The 27,659-nt window shown below is 41.1% G+C and overlaps 2 protein-coding genes across 6 annotated transcripts; both read right to left on the reverse strand.

Annotated features, from left to right (window-relative positions):
- Positions 1-1,293: 1,293 nt before the first annotated feature.
- Positions 1,294-2,604, reverse strand: LOC143861481 (uncharacterized). The gene has a single exon (XM_077372407.1). The coding sequence runs from the start codon at positions 2,602-2,604 to the stop codon at positions 1,294-1,296; it is 1,311 nt and encodes a 436-aa protein (XP_077228522.1).
- Positions 2,605-13,249: 10,645 nt separating this feature from the next.
- Positions 13,250-27,611, reverse strand: LOC143861905 (manganese-dependent ADP-ribose/CDP-alcohol diphosphatase-like protein). 5 transcript variants are annotated; one of them, XM_077372869.1, is made up of 3 exons: positions 27,419-27,611; positions 15,408-16,380; positions 13,250-14,209 (listed from the first exon to the last, which is right to left on the reverse strand). In XM_077372869.1, the coding sequence occupies exon 2, from the start codon at positions 16,369-16,371 to the stop codon at positions 15,409-15,411; it is 963 nt and encodes a 320-aa protein (XP_077228984.1). In that variant the 5' UTR covers positions 16,372-16,380; positions 27,419-27,611; the 3' UTR covers positions 13,250-14,209; position 15,408. The 5 variants fall into 5 exon arrangements, with proteins under 5 accessions (XP_077228984.1, XP_077228985.1, XP_077228986.1 ...); XM_077372870.1 differs by lacking the exon at positions 13,250-14,209 and adding an exon at positions 14,564-14,868; XM_077372871.1 differs by lacking the exon at positions 13,250-14,209 and adding an exon at positions 14,564-14,873.
- Between the last annotated feature and the right edge of the window lie 48 nt (positions 27,612-27,659).

Consider the following 27,659-nt stretch of genomic DNA (forward strand, 5'->3'; position numbering starts at 1 on the left):
CCCCCTTTTAAAAGGGGAGGGAAAGGAAGAAGAGGAGGACCTTTTTTTTTCCTTCAGACCCCGGAAAGCCGGGAATTCACCCATCCTCCACCCCGCAATACCGGAAAAAGAGGCGAGGCAACAACAGAGGAGGCCAGGAATCCCATCCTGCCCTCCCTGCTAGTCCCCTCTGACTCACTCATTTATGCACCCAGAAATGTCCCCGCGCACCGGCCCTGGTAACCCTGGTCAAAACCCCCTCCCTTTCTAGCTGTTCTTTATATTGACTGGTTGAAGGATCTGACTTGGGTGTCGAAGTGGTCGTCCGGGACCCATCCCGGACCCCCTGACCCCCTTTTGTTTGTGATTGCAGACCCCGCGGAGGCCCTCTACCGACCGCGCGATCGCAGACCCGGATCCAGACGCCACCAGGACGTATCCTCGAATCATGATAGTTGGACACTTTCTGCTTGTAAGCCGTGACCCTGACTCGAGACTCTTCCCGGGCTTCTTCCAGCAAGTCGAGGTTCGCCCGGAGCCCATCATCATTGAGCTGCTCGATGAAGTTGGTGACTCTGGGAGACGGGGTGCCTACATCGACTGGTATTACTGCCTCGGTTCCAAAGGACAGGTTGAATGGCGTTTCACCCGCTGGTGCGCGCGGGGTGGTGCGATACGCCCACAGGACATGATAAAGCTCATCTGCCCATCGGCCAGCCTTATCATCCAGCCTCTTTTTAATTCCCTGAAGCAGGATTCTGTTCGTCACTTCTGTCTGCCCATTAGTCTGCAGATGTGCTACTGAAGTAAACCTCTGTTCGATTTTCAAGTCGGAGCAAAACTACCGGAAGTTCCGGCAGTCGAACTGTTTACCGTTATCTGTTATCAAGATGCGTGGGATCCCGAATCTGCAAACCACTGACTTCCAAAAGAAGTTCTGTACGTTCTGCTCTGTGATCTAGCCTAGAGGTTCAGCCTCCACCCACTTGGTAAAATAATCGATGGCCACTACTACGAACGTGCACCTTCCGGAGGCCGGTGGAAAGGGGCCCAAGATGTCCATCCCCCAAATTGTGAAGGGGAGTGGGCTGATGATCGGGGCCATAAACACGGCAGGTTGGTGAATGGTGGGAGAGAACTTCTAGCATCTCTCGCACTTCTTGACCAGGGTCAATGCGTCTTGTCTTAATGTGGGCCAGTACAGACCTCTCAGCAACACTTTGATCGTCAGGGCCTTACCCCCTAGATGCTCGCTGCAAATACCTTCGTGCGTCTCTTGCAGGGTGTACGTGGCATCGCTGGGCCGGAGGCACTTTAAGTACGGAGGGTGTAAGACCTTTTGAAGAGGTTCTCACCATCCAGGGAAAACCGGGCCGCTCTTTGTGTCACTTTGCGGGCTTCTTTCTTGGCTTCGGGTAGTTTCCCACTACGTAGGTAATCGATGATCTCGTCCATCCAGGAGGACTCGTGCTCCACCTGCATCACTTCAGCGGCCTTATTCTCGATACTGGATTTCTGGAGAAATTCCATACATATATTCCCGAGAGTTGTGTATCCGGACGCGGCCAGCTTAGACAGCACATCTGCTTTTGCATTTTCTGTTCTGGGGATTCTGATGATTTCAAAACTTTTGAGCTTGGTGGATAAATGGCGGACCTTGGAGAGGTATTTGATCATGCGCTCGTCGCGGGCCTCATAGACCCCTTGAATCTGGTTTGTAACCAGCTGAGAATCACAGTAGCCTTTTAGTATTTGGGCACCAGTCTGGACTGCCAGATTCATTCCGGCGAGGAGGGCTTCATATTCAGCTTCATTGTTGGATGCGCGGAATCTGAACCTCAGGGCATAGTCAATACTGAAGTTGTCCGGCCGAGTTAAAACCAGACCGGCTCCACAGCCGCCCTTATTTGAAGATCCGTCTACGTATACTTCCCAGAGCGGTCCGCCAGGGGATGGATCCTGTCCCGCCGGTATGGGGATGATTTCTTCTTCAGCTGCATCTTCTAGTTGCTCTTCATTTGTGATTACCTTTTCCGCAGCCGGGGTTTCGGCAATTTCGGATTCGGTGATCTGCTGGGGGATGGTGCACTCAGCCACAAAGTCTGCTAATACTTGAGCCTTGATTGCTGGCCTCGGCACGTACTGGATATCGAATTCACTCAGCTCTACGGCCCATTTCACTAGCCATCCTGAGGTGTCCGGCTTATGGAGAACTTGCCTGAGCGGTTGGTCGGTCAGGACCTTTATTGTGTGAGCTTGAAAATATGGCCTCAACTTCCGGGCTGCTATGATCAGGGCATATGCCAATTTCTCGACCCGCTGGTATCTGATTTCGGCATCATGCAAGACCTTGCTAACATAGTAGACCGATTTTTGCTGGCCGAGTTCTTCACGAACTAGGACAGCTGCTAGGGCCATGGGGCTCACGGACAGATACAAGAGTAGCTCCTCACCCGGTTCTGGCTTTGTTAACAGTGGTACAGAGGACAGATACTGCTTTAGCTCTTCGAACGCGGCCTGGCACTCCTCTGTCCAGGGCGCGGTTTTGAGTCCTTTGACGGCGTTGAAGAAGGGCAGGCACCTCTCTGCAGACTTTGAGATGAAGCGCCCCAGGGCGGCCACCATTCCTGTTAGCCGCTGCACTTCTCTAATGATTTTTGGTGGAGTGAGCTCCACCACGGCCTTTATCTTCTCCGGATTGGCCTCTGTCCCTCTTTTGGCTTACCATAAACCCTAAGAATTTTTCGGACCTAACCCCGAAGGTGCACTTGGTGGGATTGAGCTTCATCTTATGCTCTCTCAGGACTTGAAATGTTTCTTTCAAGTTGGAGACGTGATCTTGCGCACTTCGGCTTTTGACCAGCATGTCGTCGACATAGACTTCCATGTTGCGGCCAATCTGGTTCCGGAAGAGCTTGTTAACGAGCCTCTGATACGTGGCCCCGGCATTTTTCAAGCCGAAGGGCATGACACGGTAGCAGTAGGTTCCTTGGTCTGTTACAAAGGAAGTCTTCGGTATGTCTGACTCATACATTCTGATCTGATTGTATCCGGAGAAGGCGTCCATGAAGCTCAGTAGCTCGTGACCTGCAGTGGCATCAATGAGCTGATCGATATTTGGGAGCGGATAGCTGTCCTTGGGGCAGGCTTTGTTCAGATCAGTGAAATCAACGCAGGTCCTCCACTTCCCATTTGTCTTTTTTACCAGGACTACGTTTGCCAACCAGTCCGGGTATTGGATTTCTCGAATGAAGTCAGCTCTCAAGAGCCTCTCCACTTCTTCTTTAATCGCCTGCCGCCTTTCAAGGGCGAAGTGTCTCCTTTTCTGCTTCACCGGCCTGCAGGTTGGGTCAACCCCAAGTCTGTGCGTGCTGACCTCTGGGTCGATGCCGGGCATGTCAATAGGAGCCCATGCAAAGACGTCTGCATTGTCCTGAAGAAACTGGGTGAGGCTGTGCCGGGTGCCACTGTCTAGTGAGGAGCCGATCTGAACGACCTTCTCATCATCATTCTTGCACAAGGGGATGGAGATGAGGTCCTCAGCGAGCTGAGTTCCCTGAGCTTCATCCCTCAGATCGAGTAACTCAATCGGCAGCGACTCTACCGCGTTCTTGCCCCTGAGTGCCATTGCATAGCACTCCTTGGATTGCGGCTGGTCCCCTAGAACTTCTCCCACGCCGTTTGGCGTAATAAACTTCATCTTCTGGTGATAAGCTGACGTGACGGCGCGAATCAGGTTCTGGTCAGGCCGTCCCAAGATAGCGTTATAGACCGAAGTGGCCCTCACTACCAGGAAGTTGACCATGGCGAAAGCTTGGCAGGGCGGCTCTCCGACGAGGACGGGGAGTTCGATCTGCCCCTCCACCTTGACGACCTCTCCTGAGAAACCGAACAGATCTGAATTCGCCGGCCTTAAACGGTCGTCGCCTATCATCATTCTCTCGAAAGCGTGATAGTACAAAATGTCTGCCGAGCTCCCATTGTCGACCAGGATTTTCTTCAATTCGTAGTTTGCGACGAGCATGGTTAAGACCAGTGCGTCGTCGTGTGGCAGTATCAGATTGTCGAGATTCGCATCTGAAAATGAGATCTCATTCTCCGTCCTCGCCTTTTTGCTGCATGTGTGCACGACATTGACTTGGCGTGCATATGCTTTTCTGGCAGTTGATGATGTGCCCCCCGCTGCGGGTCCGCCCATAATTGTGCCAATAACCCCCCTTAGCTGGGGGCGGTGTGTATCTGGTTGTGGACTGGATGGCGGAGGAGACTGACCCCGGGCAGGGGGCGGTGGTGACCGCCGAGGGCTCCGGCTCTGGAGACTTTTTCCTTTGCGCTCACTTCTGTGGCCGTCACTTCGGATGTATTTTTTCAGATAGCCCCGGCCAATCAACTGCGCGATTCCTTCCTTGAGCTGCCAACATTCGTCCGTGTCGTGACCGTGGTCCCTGTGGAACCGATAGTACTTCGACTTGTCTCTCCTGTTTCCCTTGGAGAGCATTTTGACCGGCCACCTCACGAACTCTTCTCCACTGATAGCGGCCAGTATGTGTCTCCGGGAGGTGTTGAGAGGGGTGAAGTTCTCCTCCCTCCTCTGGGGAGACTTTTCTCTTCTGACGGCCTTGTCATCCCTACGCTGTTTAGTAGGGTTCTTGTCCTCAGAGGTTCTCCTCCGATTTGAGTCCAGGGCAGCCAGCATTTCTTCCACTGATATATATTCCTCTGCCCCGGCCATTAGATCTGCTAGAGAGTGCGGATTCCGGCGGGCCACTGATCGGCGGAAATCATTAGATCTAGCACCCGCGAGAAGTGCGTTTGTAGCGGCTGAGGGATCTAAATTCGGCACTTGGAGTGCCTCCCTATTGAAGCGGCTGACGAAGGCTTTCAGAGGTTCATTATCCTCCTGCCGTAAGGCCATCAAGGATGCTGTTGTTTTTTTTGGCCTACGGCTGCTCATGAAGTGGGGGACCAGATCTTCCCCGAAGTCATCGAAGTTGCTGATGGAGTTCGGTCTGATCCTTAAGTACCAGTCCCTGGCCGCACCAGTCAGTGTGGTCGGGAATGCTCTGCAGAGGAAGCCGTCTGACGCGCCGTGGAGGAGCATCATTGTCCTGAATGTCTCCAGGTGGTCCACAGGGTCAGAGGTCCCGTCATACTACGGGATTGTTGGCATTTTAAATCCTCTGGGTGCTAGGGCACCCATGACGTCGTCGATGAATGGCGTTCTGCTTGAAAACGCCCTGGAAGCGGGCCAGCTCTGATCCTTTGCCAGCTCTTCTATTCGGTGGTCCATCTCTTCCATCCTCCGTAGGATCGGATCAGCTCTACGGTCTGGTCGGTCCAGTGACCTGTTTCTCTCCACGGATTTGCTCGCTGCGGAGCCGGACTGGCTTTCCGGACTCCTACGATGAGGTCGAAGTTTTTCCGGTGGCGCGCGGTCTTCTTGGGCTAGATGCTTTCGTGCAGAGCGGGACCGTGATCTCCGGCGGCGGTGAGGTTCTGTGTGGGCGAGCCGGGCTCTGGAGTGCTGGACTTGTCTCGTGGAGTGGTGAGTCCGGTCCTCACCATGGCGCGCCGACTCTCCCCTGTGGATATTCGACCTTTCCTGGGCAGGTCGTGAAGCTTCTGGAGGGGGTTGGGGAGGCGCTTGGATCAGCTGCTGATACTGACCGACGAGAGCGGTCATCTGCTGAAAAAGAGCTTGAACTTGATCCGGAGTAGGAGTAGGATTGAGGTGGTCCGAGCGAGCGGGGCTCTGCTCGGCTGTGGCAGAGGGAGCAACCACCTGTGAGGCGATTCGTTCACTCCGGGTCCTGCGAGGCAGCACGGCTCGAGTAGTCCGTGCAGTTGGTACCCGAGCGTTCCTCCGTCCTGCCATTTTGTAAGGGGATCTGAACAGCTTTTAGTTCGTGGTCCCACGGATGGCGCCAATCTGTTAGGCCTAAAATCGGTAACAGATATGACAGTGACGTAAGAGCCAAGCTGGAGGACCCGAGAAACCGAGGTGAGGGAGCTGAGTAGCTGAGCCCTGCGCAAGGAGCAAACGGGGTCAGAATGACCAACCCGGAGTGTTACTCCAGACAGGCCCTTCGACACTCAAGTCAGTATGAGCAGGAGTGCAGAGCGAGTTTAAGAGTGGTGGTCAGAAGTTATTACCCTTTTTATGAGCTTTGGAAGCCTTTTTATAGAGGGAAAACTAGGGTAATTGGGGAGTTATTACTCCAAGACAAGTGTCGGCCAGCTATAAGTTGAAGCTCACCTACTCTGCTGTAATTACCAAACTACCCCTGCCAATTACCAAACTACCCCCCGCTGACGTGGGATCTGCGGTGGGCCACCCTTGGGCCACGTGTCGACAGCTAATAAGTTGCTGTTTTTATACCCCATCAGTAGTGCTAAAGAAATCTGCTCTCAAGCTTGTGCCCATCAAGTATAATAATTCAATTGATGGGGAAACTGAAGAAAAATCTCACCCTCACCCTCTCTCTCTAGGATAAGGATAAAATATTGTGAAAAACAAGGTGCTGATATTGCAACTGTAATGAAGGATAGAAGCATATCAAATAAGAAAAACAGAAAATAGTGTGTGCGCAGTAGAATACAACATTATTTCTGGTATTGCAATGATGGACAAGAATTATGATAAAAGTCTCCTGAAACTTCTAAAGAGTTTTGGTATTTTGTGCGTGTGTCTCTTTAACTTCCATCTTTGGTATTTTGTGCGGGACAAGAATCATGATAAAAGTCTCCTGAAACTTCTAAAGAGTTTTGGTATTTTGTGCGTGGATGTGTCTCTTTAACTTCCATCTTTGGTATTTTGTGCGGGGATGTGTCTCTTTGATTTCCCTCTCTTCGGTATTTTGTGAGGGGATCCCTCTTTAACTTAACTCTTTGATATTTTGTGGGTGGATGTTTCTCTATAGGGAAATGACATCAGCACTGCCATCTTTTGTTATGTACACAAGCTTCTTGTCTTTTAGTATTTGAAGGGCTGTCAAAAGGCTATTACAGTTCCCAAAAAGCTCTTAAAAGCTAATTAAAAAAGAAAAGACAAACTAGGACCTCAGAAATATCCAAACACGCTTCACCAACCACACCCCATGATGTTTCAATTTGTATAAGATAGACCCCCTTAGTTGACGGTTTGTCCACAGATCAAAAGGTTCAGGATGATCCGGTGGAGCTGATTTTTTGGGCACAGCCTATCTATGTTAGGGCCCATCAAATAAATGCTTTGGATCATCCAAACAATGTGCAACAACTATGTTTTTGGTAGTGTTTGGATTCGGGTATGAGGTTTGGAGAGGGGTATGGGGTCTTCATTAGCATTGAGAGTGTTTCAAAAGAGGGGGTCTACAGACTTTTAAAATGCAAGGCCAGAGTTGAAAATGTCAGAAAGTTGAGGGGCGTAACTGTACTTTTCCCAAAAAAAAAAAAAACAAAAGGATGATCCCTATTATGTGCATAAGAAGACAACCATGAAATGCAAAAAATACCTGAAAATGCCTAAATTTTCTGTCATTTTCATCATCGTTTTATTCTTCTGAATGGGATCCCTTTTTTAGAAGTGTTTCCCGTGGAAAATTATAAAATGACGTGTACGAGAACATTGGCTGTGATTCGTTTCTGCCCTCAAATTCTATCTTTCAAAATGAATTGGTGTGGAAATCACTACTTGAATAAATGGAAATAAGGAAATCATATAATCCCATAATGGAGCAAAAAAAACTCTTATCGTCTTTTGTTTCTTTTTAATAAAGCAAATAATCATCTAAAGATCACAAGTACAGCTGTTCCTTCCCCTTTGATGCAGCCCAACCGGTGGGTGTTTCATTCCACATGGAGTTTGTGAGTGATGGCTGAGGAACATAGACTACAAAATATCAAAGTATTCTGGCCATAGTTTCAAATTTGGCTATGTAGGGAAAGATTGTAAATCTGAGTAGTCATTGTTACTGTTACACAAAAGGAGAGTAATGTTGATCCGACTGTTGAATATGAAGGAAGAGTGTTAATTTTTAAATTGTAGAAACACATTTTGTTTAGCTTATTTTTATTTTATTTTTATTTTAAGAGATGTAGTGAGGACAAAAATGTAATTTTGTGTCCATCGGCATTTTAGTCATTTGCTAGCCTAGCTTGCACATGTGTGAGTCACACATGTTTGCACCATCTTTTCCCACTTCCCTCATATTTCAAATTTAAACGCTTCTCTAAAACTCTAAGCCCACCACTACTTTTCTAAGCATTTAAGTCTTCACTTTCCCGTACCCATTACCACTTGCCTATAGGGGTGTGAATGGATCCAGACAGTCCGATGGATACTCCGAATCCGAACTTTAATGGACGGGATATGGGCATACTAGAAAGATCCATGGACGTTTAGGACCGGATCCAGACATGCAAAGAAAATCCAATGGATAGTCACGATCCGAAATATTTTTACAAAAATACCCTTATAAAGTATGTAATATTACATATGTAATGTGCAGGGTATTTATGTAAAAGCGAATAAATTTCACAGTTCTACGATTTCGTGATTCACTTTCCTTTTCCTCCATTTACATTGATCGATACATATCTTCCTCTTGTTCCATCGTTTTCTTCCCTTAACCCTAATCAACTCGGCCAATCTATTCACGTCATCGCTAGTCACTCACCCACACCCTAATCCACTAGGCCACTCCATTCCGTCGATAGTCACAATCTTGCCTTGCAAGTGCTCCATAGGCAATAACCAGAAAGAAACGACCTGTCTGAATCACATTTTTGGATCACATTTTAGCTCACTCTCTATTTGCAATCTATGAGTTTTAGTAAGATAAAAAAAAAAGAATCACATTTTTATTCATTTTGGTATTGAAAAGACCAGTTTGGATTTCATTTGGCGAATAGCACCATTCATAGATTTCCATCATGGTGCAAGTAGTAGGGCTATGAGTCATTTGGGAGAAATTATATGTTTTATGATCTAGTAAAGGACAGTGGTTTACTCATAGTCGACCAAGCATTATAACTTCTTTTTAACATTTTAATTGTGTACAATGTAAGTAGGATATACTAGGACTCTCCGATGGACGGTCCGATTTGAAATGGATCGTGACCGGGACACGGGAAGTAGGATCCGAAGAACACTCCGAATCCGATCCGACCGGTAAGGGATTTGAATGGATCGTGACGGAGACATAGGTGGATCCGATCCGAAATGGATCCGTTGACACCCCTACTTGCCTAAGCCATTTACTCTCTATTTTCCATTGACTAGAACTAATCTCATTTACTCATTTTCCATTGAGTCACGCATGTGTGCAAGATTGTGCTTGAAGGAAAGATCCAACTTGTCTCATTTTTGTCTATATTTTGAAGCTTTCTTCTTTAATTGTTCTTATCTTGTATGTTGTTCCTCTATCATATATTGGATACATCTTGTCGGTGTTTGTTCTTCTACTTTGTTGGATCTTGGGCTAATGTAAACTTCGGTTTCATATTAGAAGCGGATATTTTGGGGTTGTAATATCCATCTTTCTCTTTGTAGTATCAGAGGCACAAGGGTGGTAGTTGGTGAATGCCAAGATTTTCTTGGTGAAGAAGTTTAATCGGTGGAGATGGAGATAAGCGAAAGGGTTAGTGGACTCGGCATTGAGTCACTAAATCAATTGAACTACAAGAAATGGAGAACAAGCATTGAGTCTTATTTAGCGGGAGAAGATTTATTGAAGGTTGTTTGTTGTAATGCCAATGTGGCTACAGAAGATATACAAGAAAATGTTGATGTATTGAAGACATGAAGGTTGGTGAATGCCAATGCCAAATTTCTTTTTAAGAGGTCAATTTTGTATGATTTGTTTGAGCACATCATTGGGTATAAATCGGCGAGCGATATTAGGAATACCCTTGATGGATTGCTCAATAAAAAATATGGCTCGTCTACAAATGTTGAAAATGATTTGGCAAATACTACATGAAGCAATCTCTTTATTTCTCAATTCTTTTTGAAGATTAAGAATCTTTGCTCAGAGATTTCTCTATTGGGTTTGGAAGAGCCAATTTCGGAGGCACGAATGAAGCCGCACATTACTCATGGGTTGAAAGGAGAGTATGTTCCTTATGTTACATCAATTCAAAGATTGGATCGGCAATCATCTTTGATGGAGTTTGAGAATCTTCTTGCTTCACAAGAGTCTTTAGCTAGACAAATGGTGGGTTGTTCAATATCTGTGAGTAAAAGAGAAGCATTGTTCTTAGGCAACAAGAAGACTTTCAACAAATATAAAGAAAAGAAGAGTGTTCCAAGTAAAGAGGAGATGGAGAGTCATCCAATATGGGTAATGAAAATTGAAAGGGTATTCTTATTCTTAAACAAAACCCCGAGAGGGCTTAGTTGATCCATGATTTATGTTTCATCTTTCTTTTCCTTGTCATTTGTATCGAGAAAGAGATCGTTCAATTCCGATTCTTTCATTTTCTATTAATTCTTTTCCGATCGAAATGTACTGATCCACAAAAAACGATTCATAAGTAGTTGTTAATGGAGTTGAAGTTACCAAATTATGAGGTTCACATTCCGTAAATCGAGAGGGGTATCCATCAGCCCCTCTCGTAGATGCAGTCGAAGCAAAAAACTGATGATCGGAACAGGTTATCAAAAAATGTGGCTACGGCGTCCGATCAGGTTTCTATTCGGAGTTTTCCTGGGTTGGTAAAGCGAAATGGGGGCCACCCTAGCCCATTGAGTGCTATACCTCGGGCCATCGACATCATACGCTCTACTTATACTTATGTGGCAAACTTGGGCACATGAAAATAAATTGCCATGTGAAATTGAAAGATAGCAATCCAGTCGAAACAGGCACCTCAGATGAATTAAATGGATAGGACAAAACCTGCTAAAAAATGAGCCTGTGTGGTTGTTCTCTCCTACAAAAGTGAGTCACGAAATATCTTTCTGATGAAATTGCCTAGCAAATCCACATAACATTAGGGCCCGTTTGGATGGAGAGAAGATTTTGATTTGGATTTCTCACATTTGCAGCCTTTTTAGCATTGTAATTTGGATCCGGATCAAATTCTTGGATTTCCAATTCAGCAACTGACAGTGAAAAAATCAGATTTCCAAATATGCTATGCAAATAAGAAATTGGAAATCCACAGGTCTGGCAGTTTCCTTCGCCTTCTTTTCTCCTCAACCTTTCCCCTCCAACAGGAAGTACCCCCTTCCCTCTCTCTTTCCCTCAACATGAGCTGCCGAATCTATTCATTTTATATTCAAAACTCTAATTCCAAATCCAAAGACAATATATGAGGTATCCAAACGGGCCCTTAAGGTAGATGGAGTGCATGCATCTGGGAAGATGAATTTTTCTTTAAAAGAGCAAGGGTATTGTTTGAAAAATAGGAATTTAGGTCTTTCAATCCAACACCCAATTTCAGCCTATTCAACGATTTTGATCGATCCACACTGTGAAATCTTAATTTGATGTTAATTTTTGACATCAAATTAAATTTTATCGTGTGATTTCTTCTAAATCCTACCAAATGTAGACTCTCCGTGACTCATTTGCTTAATCGGGGCGCCGAATACTTGAATTTGATAGATCTGGAGGTTATATAAAGCAATTAGGTCAGTCTAAGCTCATTAGCACGGTCAAATTTTCTGATTGATGACTAATTTTGGGGAAATTGGGGCCCTTTATGATTGATTGGGCCCTGGTGATGGCAATTGGGTGGTTCAGTTGCATCTGATTATCCATCAGAATGCTTGTAAGAGTTGAAAACCTAATTCTTCTGTAGAGAGAGAGAAGACATTTACAATTGGTTGGACATGAAAAAGGACAATAGTTATAAAACAAGGGCAGTAAAGTGGGGAGGAAGGTGAGATTTCAGTTTAAGTGGGGATTAGAGTGTAGTTTTGGTGTTTTACAAGATGCAATGTATGAAAACCCCTTTGACCCATGAACCATCTTCTTCATTGCAAAGTGGCATACCATTTGGAATTTTATACTTCCATACCTAAGCTATCTAGTGGGCCTTCCATGGATAACTTATATATCTTTTGTAAAGTAGTTATGCAGTAATATGACATATTTGGGCTGAAAGAAACAAGAGAAACTGCAATGGTAAAGAATTGGAGGATGATCTCTATGGCTTTGTCCAAGACCTCCAACAATGGGATGGTTTTGGACGGAGATAGAAATCTTTGGATAAGTTATTCGTGGGATTGGCTACTCTGCTTGCACAGTATACCCTACCCACTGGGGCCTTGTTCTCGATGTGAAAGGAGGATAGCAAGCCTATCCTAGGATAAAATAAACCCTAGCTTGCTATACAAATGGAAAAATAGCTCCGTCTCCATTACAAGTCCTGATAATGCTAAAGGGCACTCTGTACAAGTCAATGTATATTCAAGGAGAAAATGTCTAGAAAATTGTGCGCAGAGGGAGACTCCATGATTATGATTCATGGGCTAACTGAGAAATCCTGGTCTATAGAGTGTTAGTTGGGGAACAGATTCAGACCGATCAGGCAAGGGATTTTACACGCAGCAGAAAGGCCTAAATCATATATAAACAAAAATTTTATCTGATCTATTGTCTTAACCCATAATCACTAGAGACTAAATGTGCCAATGGTGATGAAAGTAAAATACAAAAATTAGAATTTATACCAAATTGGTTATCTGACAGATAACCTCTGCTTGATCTACTCCTCGCCTGGTATCTTGCCTTCTCAAGGTAGACACCCCGAAGTTGAACTAATGTCTTCATTTGATAGCCACAGATAAGAGGATTGGATAATTTTTCTTCTTGTTCTAGTTCTAAACTAGAACTCGAATCATGGTAGAAGATCAAAGAGAACAATGGAGAGAGAGAGAGAGAGAGAGAGAGAGAGATTTTTCTGTTTCTAAAAGTCTGACGAAAAACGAGGGAGAGTGCTTGGTTGTCCAACTCTAAAAGCCAAAAAGTTGGAGTTGGACCCCAACACACTTTCCTTTTCATTTCTTTTTATTTGTTTTTTTCAATGGTTCCTTTTTATTTCCTTATAGTATTTTATTTTTATATCACATAAAATCCATAATTATCTTTAAGAGTCCTTTAAATCTCTCTCACTCTCACTCTTATCTCTTTTCAAACCAACCAATCAAATATTAGCTAACAGATTAACCAGTAGGAATTTTTCTTCAAAAAAAGATTAACCAGTAGGAATCTAGCAGCCCATTTATACCTTAATTAATTAATCATTTTTTTTTTTTGAATAGTAACATTAATTAATCATATTAATTAACTAATATTCACCATATATGCACTAAGGTGCATACAGCATATATATGCATAAATCCTCCATCTATCTGATACAAAATCCCATCTGTCCGTCCAATGTGTAAATCCGAGACCCTAATCCTCCAAGGACCGTAACGGGTCAAGCGAGTTATGAGCAGAGTCGTCACAAGGATCCAACGGTCAATCCTGGATCCTGTAGAACCGAAGATGAGCCCCACTGCGACCTCACTCCATAGTCACACTATGGTAGCATTGGGCAAATGGCCCCCACCAAAACGTAACCCTGAATATGACCATAAGATTATCCAATACCCTTAATCACATCTTATGTATACGTCCCTACTCCAATCCTCATCTGTTAGACTGGGTCCTACAGGACGGCGGGGGGAGGATGGATTCTCACTACGCCTTGGACCCACGCAAAGGTATACCTTCAAATCATATAGCATGGGCCCACAAATGCATTTGCAAAACCATTTCAAAATACACATGTGTTTTACAAATTCTTTGATAAACATTATACCAAATCCACGACTGACCAGATACTTTTAAAGGCCCCTGCAATGACTAAAACTCTAAATGACTTTCCTCTTTATAAGAGTCGAAGGATTTCATGCCGGGCATCCCTATTGACCTCTCGTGGGTTACCCAAGGACCCAGAACTACCCAAATGTGACCCTGAACCCAAAGCCATTATAAGGTAGACCAAAGCCATAGGGTGGGCCCACATAACAATATGACCCCTCGGGTCAAAGGACATATAAAGGATACTGTCTGGGCAGAATACCTTACCTTTATTCTTGTCGACAGGCTGGATTGTCTGGCTGTGTACAAAATGAGGTGTCTAGTCTCACCCCCGGCTAGGAACTTTTAAGGTGTACAAAGAGCTGGAATATCATATCTCCCTGCCCCTTAGGATCTGTGAATCCATGAGCATGATATTCATACTTTGCTGCCTATGGATGAGCATGTGTCAATAGCAAGAACATCACACATATTCAAATATGTGTACCCAATAGATGTCATGAGATAAGCCTTTTATTAATAAATAAATTTTAGGGAAATGATATCAGAACTTCAATGTTTTGATATCCACGCTCTCCTTGCTTGTCGTTTAGTATTTAATGTGCTTGTGAGAGCTTTTCGGAAACTGTAACAACCTGTTGACAGCCTTTTAAATACTAAAATACAAGCTACTAGAGTGTGATATCAAAACATTGGAGTGTTGATATCATTTCCCAAATTTTAATACAACAAATATACTGAAATATAAATACCCAATAGATGTCATGAAATAAACCTTTTATTAATAAATGAATTTTAATACGACAAATACACTGGCTTTGAGGGCATATACTCTAACATGGAGATCAACTAATTTTGCTACGGAAGAAGGGGAAATATTATCTACTAAAATCATGAGCTTGCATAACAAAAATGGCTGATGTCCATGGTCCAGGATTCCCCGACTAGTTCAGTGACCAGTCGTCTCCAATTTGCACACAATCGAAGGGCATGTTCCGCAACCAATCTCATTCTCGGCAGGAATGGGAGAACCCAAATCTCCTAAGCAACTCTACATAGCTTCGGAAAATCCAATTCTTCACCATGCAACCTAAACTTGGGAGTGGACAAACGAAGCCATTATAAAGAAAGTACTGATTTTGTATATTTTTTGTTATATATTTTCATGGGGCAACCCCTAGCCTTTTTTATATTTAGGAAAGTCATATCCACACCCATATTTTGATAATAACATTCTTTTACTTTGTTAAAAACTATTCTGATTGGATGTTGATAGTTTCTTCAGAATTTAGCAGCCTTTAACATCTAACTAGAAAAGTGCAAGCTGAAGAGGGGAATCCATTATCAAATATGGGAGTGCAGAATTGCAGATACCATTTCCCTTCACATTAAGCTGTCGAAAAAAAAAAAAAAAAACAAATTACAGTGCAGATTCCAGTACCTACTGCTTAAAAGGCGACTCAATTCAATCTTGAACATTTGAAAAGTTAGATAATTTTTCTCTTCAAATCATATAAATGATTTACAGTAGAACAAATTTCCTTATAAATGAATATGCTTCTTTCTATATTGCAATTCCATGATTTGGAATAAGAAAAAATAAACGGAATAAATGCCTTCGAAAGGTACCTTAAGAACTGAAAATCATTTCTGTACTCGCCATCCGATCTGTACCCGAAAGATATAATCTGTCATGGTATACATCCACATGACCAAATGCGTCCGAACCAGGAGGACACTCGAGAGCAGCTTCAAGAACTCGATGATGAATCCCATGCGAATCAACAGAGTATCCGCCTTTGTGATCATGGCCACTAAAGCAAACCTTCACACAATTGTATCTGTGGATTACAGCCATCACTTCATCATAATTCCATAATAGTGCTTCGGGGGATGCCGCACCAGGGTCTAGAGGAAGATGGCAACATACAACAACCTTCTGTTCAGACATGGTCGAATCTCGGAGGACACCAATAAGCCACTCCATCTGTTCTTTTCCAACTGCTCCATTGAACATCAAGAACCTTCTTTCGAGACCCACCATTCCATTCGGACTGTTCTTGTCAATATTTGGATTCTTATCCTCCAAGAGCTTCATAGCCTCCAAGGAATTCGGATGATCACTTGACCAACCAATGGCACTAATGTCAAAGCCATCTAGAACTACGAATCTATACTCCGGACTTGGCGAGAAATCATAGTATGAACGGCCATGGCATGACGGCATTTTCAACAGTCGAATCAAATCACTCCGGGGCAGATTGTAGAGGCAGTGGTTGCCGATCATATGATGGATGGGGCTATTGAAATTCTCGAATTCCTTAACAACTTTTTCAACTGCTGTTTGGGACTGCTCTTTGGGACAGAACCCATCAACGATGTCCCCAAAATTGACAGAAAATTTGTGCTTCGAGTGATTGTTCCATTGCTTGACTGCTCTTTGCAAAACAAGAAAGCTATGCCGATAATACCGAGGAACACCAAGGAATGAGCGTCCATCAGGAATATCAGCATACTGGACATCAGATATAACCCCAAAAGAGAAAAGAGGCTGTTTTCCTTGCGCTCTTATGTATCCACTTGCGGAGGCCATTACGTGTGGCTGAATGTAGCAACAGGTTAGACAATTTAGTCAAGATATCTATGCATCCATTTGGCAAAGGGCTGTTCTTTGTTAGTAGCTACTTAAAATGGAAAGGTCATTAGTTACTAAGGTAATCCTGGTATGCAACCAGAAACTACAACTTGTATAAAACAGACTATTTTCTTCCACTCTACAAACCATTACAACTTCTAGTCACAGTTAGGGGTGTTCGTTCGGTTATAACCGAACCAAATAGACCGAAATTTGATTACCGAAATAATTTTGGTTATCAAATTTCGATAACCGAAACCGAACCGAAATTTCCAAAAACCGAACCGATTAAAAATTTAGTTATTCAGTTATAACCGAATAACTGAATAGTGGGAGAAAAAGAGGAAAAAAAGAAAAATCTTTGATTTGGATAGGAGGGCTAGGATCATCCTATCGAAATGATTTTTGAGCACGACCTAATTAAGTTGTGATAAATCAAATGGACAGTTTTGATCATCCTACGGAGTGATCATATAGCACTTTTTTTTGGAAAAATAATGGTTTTTATCCATAATTTCGGTTATTCGGTTAACCGATTTTTATTTTTATTTTTTTGAGATAACCAAAACCGAACACGAATAACCGAATTTCCAAAAAAAAAATAACCGAACCGAAAAGAAAAAAAAACGAACCGAACCGACCAAACCAATTCTGTTAGGTTCGATTATTCGGTTATAACCGAATAATGAACACCCCTAGTCACAGTTCACTCATTAGAGATACTACTTTGTATCTTCACAAGCTGAGCATAGCTAGCAAGTACATAAAACAAAAAAGTTTCTACTTAAAAAAAATCAGAACATGCCATTTGATTTGACTTCAAGAGTTTTCTCACAAAAATAAATAATTTTTGAAATGAACAAAAAAATCTGACTTCGTCAATCAGAAGATCGGGCAAGAACTCACATATAATACAATTGGGATGTTAACATCCATATATGATTATTTTTTATTCTAAAAGTACTTTTTCTAATTTTTAAAACCATAAATCCATGAAAAATAATTCACACACTAATTCATATGCATGCATGATGCATTTACACCATAATTGAAGAGAAGAAAAAATATATTTATAAAATAAGCACTTACCAAGCAAAAATGTGAATACCCAAGCCTCACCGTACACTTAGGTCGAAATTTCAACGTGTTGACCAAATTCCAGTAATTTTTATATTAAAGTGGACGATTTGGTCGACGAGACTGAAACGTTAGTGTGGGCTTCGACCGATGTTTAAAACCATGGGTCCCCCCGCTACTTCTTTAAAAAAAGATTTTCACCATCTTAAAAGGAATTAAGAACGAGTTCAAGCAATCGAGGATGATCTCATTGCAGTCATGTCTTAGTAAAAAAAGACGGTATAGGTGGGCAATTCAAGAATCACCAAGCATATTGCAAAAACTAGAAACATATTTACTACCTATGAAATAGTGACAAACAGGCATGATCTCTATATGATGCAATTGCCAAAGAAGATGGAAAAGGAAAAATAAATACCAAACTTCATAAAAAGTTTGCAGGCTAAATGATGCACTCTATATACCGAAATTCAAAAACCTTGTTACTATTTAATAACAATAAAAAACCCATGTTGTCTACCAGTTAAGAAAATATGGCTTCAAGCTCGTATTTGAATTTGACAAGTTTATCTTGTCGAATAATGGAACTTGTGAGGAAAAGGATATGCCTCCAGTGGGATGATCAAGTTGAACTTAATTAATGAAAGTGCATATTTGCTTACCTGGTTGACTTGTGCAGTTTATGGCATCCTATATCATGAAATATTAATTTTCGTAGCATGGAAACCATGAATTTTTAAATTTGATTCCAAAGCTCAGCAAACTTAATGGCGGAAACTATGTTGTATGTGTAGAAAATAATATAACCTGACAACCATTTACTATGGTTGATAGGAACACAAATATTGCATACTTGATTCATAGTGTCATCTGTGATATGAACACTTTGAATAAGGACAAAAAATACCTTACAAATTTCATAGATGGTTATTCTAAGGACATTTTAGAATATCTCTGAAGGATTAGAGATGGGGCATTAAATAAGTTTAAAGTCAATAAAGAAGATATAGAGTACCAATCAAATCATAACATTAAAGTCCCTAAATCGAATGGGAGAGTGGAATACACCACGAGTGAATTCTTAGATTTTTGTGAAACACGGGGAATTATACATGAAATAACAGCCTTATATAGCCCACAACAAAATGGCGTAATTGAAAGAAAAAACAAACCGGGGTAGAAATGGTGAACTCTATTTCAATAAATAGATGTCTCAACTCTAGTTTTAAGGAGAAACCTTTATTGAACTCAATTAACATACTAAATAGGCTCTCATAATAAAAAATAAGAAAACTTCATATGAACATTGAAGAAAAAGGAAACAAAATTTGACATATTTAAAAGCGTAGGGGGGTATCGAGCCTTTTTAAGGTTTTTTGAAAAAATAAAAACAAAGACAGAGTCTCAAAAGAAAGGCAGTAAGCCATTTTATGGTTGATTGACCCTAAGAGAATTAAGATTGGACCAAAATCTGTGGAAAATATTTTCCTAGAGTAAGCTCATAATAGTATATTCTTATAAAATACAATAAGAGAATCACCAGATGAAAATGAAATTTCCATAAAAACATGTTAAAGAAAATTTCGATGTAAGGTACAATTAATGCAGATACAAGAACAAGTGTAAACCGTAAGAATAAGAATCACATAAAATGGACGAAGATATAATCAAACTTCGAAGAAGCAAAAGGCTAGGAATGAAATATCCTTTGATCCAAATTCCATCCATTCCTCATTTAAGGGTGTTAAAGTATAAAAGATAAATAATGCCTTTCTCCAACAGCTTAAGCTTTTGGAGAAGTTGGTAAGTTAACAAAGGGGAGAAAAATATTAAAACAAAAAACTATAGATAGGCATTTAATAAATAAAGATAGGCATTTAACCGAAATTCCCACAGAAATTTTATGCATTTCGGTGGAAATTTAAAAAAACCCGAAATTTTTGTCAAAAGTATACATATTTTCAGCATAAATTTCCACCAAAACCAAAATATTTCAGTTTCGGTGGTGGCCGAAACCGACATTTGAAACCTTGCTTAGAAACCATCACATAACCAAGACAGTCATCCATGACGGTTTAACACGATTGAACGACAAGTGACATGCATTTTCGCGCATGTCGGTACATACCACATTTCACAAGTAATTCATTTGAATATTTATATATAATATATACAACACATTCCACGTGCAATTCATATAAATATAGTTATGTAATGCATATAAATATTGTATACCACTAATACACTTACGATTTTGGTATCAGCATACATTTCGGTTTCGGTATGCATTTCAGTCGGGAAAAAAACAGAAACTTTCGGTAGTTTCATTCAGTTTCAATGGACATTTAAAACTATGTTCCACTCCAAATTATTCAACTGAGAACATAACCTAGACTTAGGCAGATATCATGACCTAGAAAAGACTGTAATCCTTCTTTTTTTTTTGAATGGTAGAAGAAAAGACTGTAATCTTATTCAAACTAGCATTTAGGATGGAAATTTAAAACCATTTTCCCACTCCAAATTATTCTAAGAAAAGACTAATCTTATTCAAACTAGCATTTAGGATGGAAATTTAAAACCATTTTCCCACTCCAAATTATTCAACTGAGAACATAACCTAGACTTAGGCAGATATCATGACCTAGAAAAGACTAATCTCTTTTTTTTTTTTGAATGGCAGAAGAAAATACTGTAATCTTATTCAAACTAGCGTTTAGACAATGGGAGAACTCTTTTAATCTTGATCACAAATAGTAATATCTGGTGTGGTGTGTTTTTAAGTCCATGTACCCATCTTACATGACAAATATGCAACTAATATTTTCTAACGGCTCAAGATGTTGAACATGTGGAAAATAACCATCTTACAAGTGATAGGTGATTAATGTGATTGTATGCACAAAATTAATGGAAACAAATTAACCTATAGAAAAAAATTATGTAACACATTAGCTGAAATTCGTGCTTGAGGATTCGAAAAAATTAGACACATGTCAAGATGGATAACAATGGCAAAGTCTATAACTACATACATATACGTGTAATTGGTTATGCATGTTACAACAAGTTGGCTTACACATAAAGCTTTTAACAAGATTAGCCACATGAAGTTGCATGATATGTCACTGAAATCAAGATATCCACCGAAACTGAAATGTTTCCGTTTCCACGCCGACCGAAACCGAAATTTAACACGTTGAATTTAGTGACAGAGAAGAGTAAGAAGCAATATACTGTTGCCCTTTCTTCAGCAGAACCTGAATGTTGGTCAAGGGCACATAACATATGAGCTAATGGGGCTTCGTTTTCGTCTCACGGTTATGGGTGTTGAGGGATCTAACCTTATAAAGCTTCATTGTGATCATCAAGCAACCATATATATAGCCTTTAATCCAGTCTTCCTTGAGAGAACCAAGCATATAGGTGGATTGTCACTTTGTTCATGAGAAAGTGTCTTTTCATAACACCTCCATTCCATTTATTCAATTTGGATCTTAGTTTGATGATATATTTACTAAGGCTACGGTTCAAGCTCATATGCAAAATATTATTGTCAAGCTGGCATGTGTGATATTTATGCTCCAGCTTGAGGGAAAGGAATGTAGTAGAATCGAAGATTAAAGGTTTGTTGGGATGCGACCATGAGGCTCACCTCTTGTACTTCCACAAGTGAAAGGCGAATTTTATTCTTTTTGTCATACTTTAGTATAGAAGGATAAATTTGTAATTTCATCTTACTCAGGTTCACTTAATTCACTTAAGTTTGAGACTTAAGTGTGTGGGCCTCAATTACATTTTAGGGGTTCTCTCTTGTGCAAGTAATAAAAGGTTCGCAGGTGGGATTGGGTTTTCTCCAACCACACAAACATTCTTCTCTAGTTTTCTCATCCTCTCTTTCTTCCTCTTCCATAATTCTTCATCTCTTTAGCTCTTCTTCTCTCCTTTTGTTCTCTGGTTCTTTTACTTTGACAAATAGACCTTGATTTATATCAATTATATTTGTCGACATTCAAAACATAAGAACAAGTCTCGTGTGACCTTCAACGATTGCATAAGTCCTTTCTTTAGTGTGAATAAAAACTTTAGAAGCTTGACCTTCTCATTCTTCCTTGACCTTCTCATTCTTCCTTGATCTTTTATGCGGTAAGCTGAGTAGACAATTTCTCCAGAAAACGCTTCTTTGCTTCCTACTTATCAATATGGTTGAGTCAGTTTGTGTGATTTGTATTTCCACAAACTAGTGATTTTGGTCGTCAAAAGGCATTTGTTACAAAATCTAGAATGGCTTCAGGTACTAAGTACCCTCTTGCTCCATCTACATTGTGGAGTATTAATCATGACTAGGGCCAGATTGCCCGTTACAAAAACCCCAAAAAAAATTTGTTTGATAATGTATTTTCTAGTCATGTGTATGAACTTATTTCCCTCCAACATATGACCGTAGTTGTAACTGAGGGTCAAATGGTATGCATGGTTTAATGCTTCATGAGTGCACACCTCATGCCTATGATACTCGGAGCAGCAGACTCTTGTTCAGAGATAATAGGGAGGTTTATTTTTGTCCTTATCACTTTGAAAGTACTCCTGAGGAAGTTATGAAAGATAGTATTCAGTGATTTTACTATAAGAGAGCTTAACCTTCTTTGCGAGAGAAGTAGAATTTCTAATTTCTATAAGGAGGAATATTCTTCCTTTGAGGGATCGTCACCTTGGTTTTTTTATGCTTGAACTCTTACAGTAGTTCTTTCAAACGAGTAATAAATTTTCTTGAAATTTGAACTTCCAGGAGGATATTCTTAAAGAGACATGGCATCAAAATTCTCTATAACTCAGTCCCCTCTTTCGGGTGGATTCTTATGAAGTGTCCAAATATCAAGATCATCAACAACTATAAGAGTCTCCTTTCTAGGAGAATTATTGTAGTTCCAAAGTCCATGGAAAATCAAAGAATTTCACTCAATATTCCTCTCGATGAGTAATCAGAGGTAATATCTTTTATTAAGAGCGTTCATGTTATACTAATAGAACCTCTTTTAGATAGGGAAATTCGATCTCAATATGCAACTGTGCATCTTTCTCATGCATATAAATATGATGTGCAAAATTCTCTATAACTCAGTCCTCTCTTTCGGGTGGATTCTTATGAAGTGTCCAAATATCAAGATCATCAACAACTATAAGAGTCTCCTTTCTAGGAGAATTATTGTAGTTCCAAAGTCCATGGAAAATCAAAGAATTTCACTCAATATTCCTCTCGATGAGTAATCAGAGGTAATATCTTTTATTAAGAGCGTTCATGTTATACTAATAGAACCTCTTTTAGATAGGGAAATTCGATCTCAATATGCAACTGTGCATCTTTCTCATGCATATAAATATGATGTGCAACATATTTAAAGCAAGCTCGGTGGGATTGATGGTGATCCTATTAGAGAATGATCGTTGTTGGAGTTCATGGAGTTAATATCCTCAAAGACTCAGGAAAATCTTCTTCGACGAAAATAGCTTTTATGTGTCCATATAATGGATTTTCCCTCACCATTGACCAATAAGAGTGCAATTTAAATCACTATGAATAAAGTCTTTAATGAGCACACAAAACATATTGAGGGGTTATGGGTTAGGGCGGTGAAGAGAGTTGGAGGAGGGCAGCGATGGTGCAGAGGTGAGCAGTGGGTGGCGAGGTGAAGAGGAGGGCGGCGTCGACTCATGAGATGGGCGGCGAAGGCGACAATTTGGAAGAGGGCGGCGATGGTGACAATTTAGAGGAGGGCGGCGATGGTGCAGAGGTGAGCGGTGGACGACAAGGTGAAGAGGTGGGCGGCGTCGATTCTTGAGATGACAAGTTGGAGGAAAGCGGCAACGACTCTCACTTCCTTTCTTTCTTCATTTTTTTTTTTTTTTTGTTTTTTTTTTTGTTTTTGTTGTTATTGTTGTCTTTTCTTTTCTTTTTTGAATGATCACCAACTTTATTGAAAAAGAGACTAAGATGGTCAAGATACAAGAGGGGAAATAAACATACAGAAGAAAAATACAATTAAACTACAACATAAAATCACGGTGGAAGAGAATAAAATAGGGCCAAAGACTCTTTTGACACCCCTAAATAGCCAAGTGTTGGCCATCTCATTTGCCGAATTACAAACATACTTAAAGATTAATGGCGAAGATCTCATGCTATCGAAAATCTCATCGAAGAATCTATCGAACCTCTTACCTTGGTCTGGGATGTTCATTGAATTCTCTGCCTGCCTCTTACCTTGGTCTTCCTTTGGGGGTGGGAAGACCGAATAAACACTTTTGGAATTCAATCATCCACAGAGTTGAGAGGAGATTAGATTCCTGGAAACGCAACTTAGTCTCTAAAGGAGGTCGGTTGGTTTTCATTAAAGCAGTTCTATCAAACATTCCGATTTATTTTCTTTCCTTGTTCAAATGCCCTCTAAGTGTAGTGCTTAGAATTGAACAAATTCAAAGGAGGTTTTTGTGGGGAGGCTCTCATTCCTCTGGAGGAATTCCCTTGGTTAAATGGAGTTCTGTGTGTCTTCCATTGAAAAATGGAGGGCTGGGAATAAGGAGAATTAAAGGTTTTAACTCGGTTCAGTTGGGAAAATGGCTTTGGAGGTTTGGGTCGGAACCCTTTGCCTTACGGGTTAAAGTGATAGGGAGCAAATATGGGTTGAGGGAGGGGAATTGGTGTACTGCGGATAATTTTAAGTTCAAAGGTCTAACTGTTTGGCGGAATATTTTCAAGGTTGAGGTTTTATTTAGCAAAGGTATTCGCTTTAAGGTTTATGTTGGAGATAGAATCCGTTTCTGGTCAGACCCGTGGTGCTCGGCAGTTCCTCTTAGGGTATTATTCCCTGATCTGTTTTTGGTGCCTTCTCAGAAGGTGGCTTGGGTGGCAAATTGCTTTGAGAGGGTTAACTCGATAGTGGTTTGGAAGCCGAAGTTCAGAAGAAAATTTTTTGATAGAGAGTTGAATTCAGTTTTAGAGTTGATGTCCTTGATTGAAGGGTGTTATATTAAGAGGAGGGGGGTCGATTCCCGAGTGTGGTTTTGGTGTTCATCCGGATTTTTCTCTGTTAAATCATTTTATCAACATTTGGTGTGTAGCAAAGTAGAGCCTCTATTTGCTTCGATCTGGAAGATTTCTTGCCCGCCAAGGGTTTCTTTTTTTGCGTGGGCAGTATATTGTGGTCGCATCCAGACAATTGAATTCTTGAGGACGAGAGGGATGATTTTGGTAAACCATTGCCCTTTATGTTTATCGGATGGCGAATCCATTAATCATCTGTTCATTCATTGTAAGTTTGCTAGAGATCTATGGGGCTTTATTCTATCTCGCTTTGGGGTGGGTACTATGGGTTCTCCCTAACACCATATCAGATTTTATTAAAAGTTGGGAATGGTGCCCCTGGAAAAGAAAGGGTAAGATGCCGTGGAAGATGTGTCTGTTGGCTTCATGGTGGTTCATTTGGAAGGAAAGAAATTCCCGAGTATTTGACGGTGTGGCAAAACCGTCTTATTGGATATTTATCAAGATCATTGCAACGGTCATTTCTTGGGCTAGAAGCCTTCCTCTGTTTCATTTTGCCTCAACGTATGATCTATGGGAAGGATGGCAGATTATTTGTAAGGAGGGGGTTAGCAAAGTCAAAATCAAGCAATCCTGGCTCCCTCCTCCAGATGGGATGTTAAAACTGAATTTTGATGGTTCGTCTCTTGGCAATCCTGGTGATGCAGGGACTGGGGGGTTATGCAGAGATTCCAAGGGGGATGTTCTCTGGGCTTTCTCGGGCCCCATTGGAGTGGCGGATGCTAATGAAGCGGAAGTGAGAGCAGTCCATCGTGGGATTAAGTTTTTGGATAATTCTTTGTTAGATAGGGTGATAGTTGGAAGGGGAATCCTCTAATGTTGTACGCTGGCTTCTGGGTGCGGCTTTTCCTCCGTGGCGTTTTCTATCTTTCTTCGAGGAAATTGATTATATAGTTCTTGAATCGTCTATAATGTTTAAGCATGTGAGGAGATCTACTAATTCAGATGTAGATTCCCTAGCAAGGGCGGGTGTTTTTAGGTCTAGTTTGGAGTGTTTTGATTATCTCCCACCTTGATTTTGTGTTTTCGTTTTTTCTCTTTCTGTAATTTGCTTGAACCATCTCGGTTCGTCTTTTAATATATTCTCATTTTTACTGTCTCAAAAAAAAATCTATCAAACCTCCAAGGATGTTTTTGGTCCCCTTCAATCCAAGATTTGTCTCTCTAGAGTACCAAAAGCAAGCATGATGACATTATGAACATAGAGTCCTAAGGTATGGAAGATGGCATTTAAGGAGTCCCCTTCAATGATCACATTATCCACACTATTTGTTGCCAAGAGTTTTAATGTCCTGATGCACTGCACGAACCTCGGCTTCCGTCGCATCCGCCACCCCAATAAGGCACACGAAGGCCCATACTATTTCCTCTTGATCATTTCTTAACACCCCTAATTCCGGCCAGTCCCGGATTACCCATACTTGAACAATCGAAATTTAGCTTAAGAAAGCCAATAGGTGGACGGTCCCAATTTTGTACTACTTTTTCCTTCTTTTCCGGGCTCATACATACTTCTTTCCATCCTTCCCAAAAGTCATGCAGATATAAATCTAAAGAATGAATGAGATTTCACCTAGGAGATTGTGAGGGCAATCACTTCAATGAATAGGAAATCAGAGCCCCTCAAATAAACTTTAAATAGTCACACATTTCTTTCCTTCCACAGGACCCAAATTATGGCTAGAAGGGAAACGTTCCACAAAATTTTCCCTTTTTTCTTCCAAGGCTCTTCTCTTTTTTTGTTGTTTCAGCTATAATCCTCCAGGATTAGCTCTAATACCATGTTAGATGTACATTGTCTCTAAGAGAATGAGAAGGAGAAAAGGAAGGAATGAGGGAGAAGGTGAGAGTCCCCTTAGGGAGCTCCCATGTTATATTTATATAGATATGTGTGTGTGCACGCGCGCACGCGCAGAGTGTAACAATATTTAACATCCAAAAGCAGAGTTTTGAGGTCTGCCCAATATCTTAATTCTCTCTGGCAGCTGGACACATAATGCCCAGGTCCATTTTGAACATTTCCAGTTACGTGCTTGGTGACGCACGAGTTTAAACTTCAAAGTATTGTTTCCTTTTTTAGTAGGATTGTTTCCTTTTTTTTATTTGATTTTTACAGTAGGATTGCTTCCTTTTTATTTGATCGTGATTTCCTGTTTTAGAGGGAGTGCTCCTTCAAAATAGCAGTTTAGGTTTTGATTCCGTTTAGGAGATTTGGAGTTAATAATTATTCGAGATTGAGAGTCTATTCGATATTAGTTTGCTTTTGTAATTGTGGGAAAGAGGAAATAATATTGTTTTCTGAATTGAATTCACGTAGAGATAATCTCCCTTCAAGTTAGAAAAACTGTGTTTGTATTTCTTGCGTACTTTTCTCATATACGTCTCCTATCATTGCCCAAACTTGCTGTTTTGAACAAGTGAAAAGTAACACAGGGACACAAAAATTAGATCACACAAATCAAGCAATAACCAAACACAGAGCAAATACAGAAATGGAACACATACCCATCAAACTAGAGATCTCAAATTCTTCATACAGATTGGGTCATTTTATCTTTGGGACAGAACATCTAGTTCATGGCAAAAGAAGAAGAAAATTCCAGAGGCCAAGACAAAGTAAAACATATAATAATCAAGCAGCAGGGGCAAAATAAAAAGCACCCAAAAAGTGAAATCATATGAATCAAGTTTCTGATCAAAGGAACAATGCCCATAAAAAATCACCATTAAATGAGAAGGAAAAAAAAACCCATAATAATTAGGGTGCAATAATCATAGACATTATCGATAAATCTCTTAAAGCAAGCAATTTAGCTATTGACTGACCTTTGTCTTTAGCTGATGATCCGAAGAATTGTACAAATCTTGTAGTGTGACGAACCCCCTTTGGAGCTTTGAGTTATGCTCTTGTAGATATAAAAACAGGAATTTTGAGATTTGGGGTCTGTTTTGGTATAATAAAGGGAGGCAGCGGGAGAAGTAACGTGCGAGGACAATCGGGTCGGTCAGGCTCTTAGGAGTAGAGGGATTTTATTACTCTTTCGTACTCCATGTGGGGATATATATA

This window comes from Tasmannia lanceolata, unplaced genomic scaffold (assembly GCF_043159265.1).
Source record: "Tasmannia lanceolata isolate RefF3 unplaced genomic scaffold, GAP_Taslan_0.1 ptg000037l, whole genome shotgun sequence".
Classification (NCBI taxonomy): domain Eukaryota; kingdom Viridiplantae; phylum Streptophyta; class Magnoliopsida; order Canellales; family Winteraceae; genus Tasmannia; species Tasmannia lanceolata.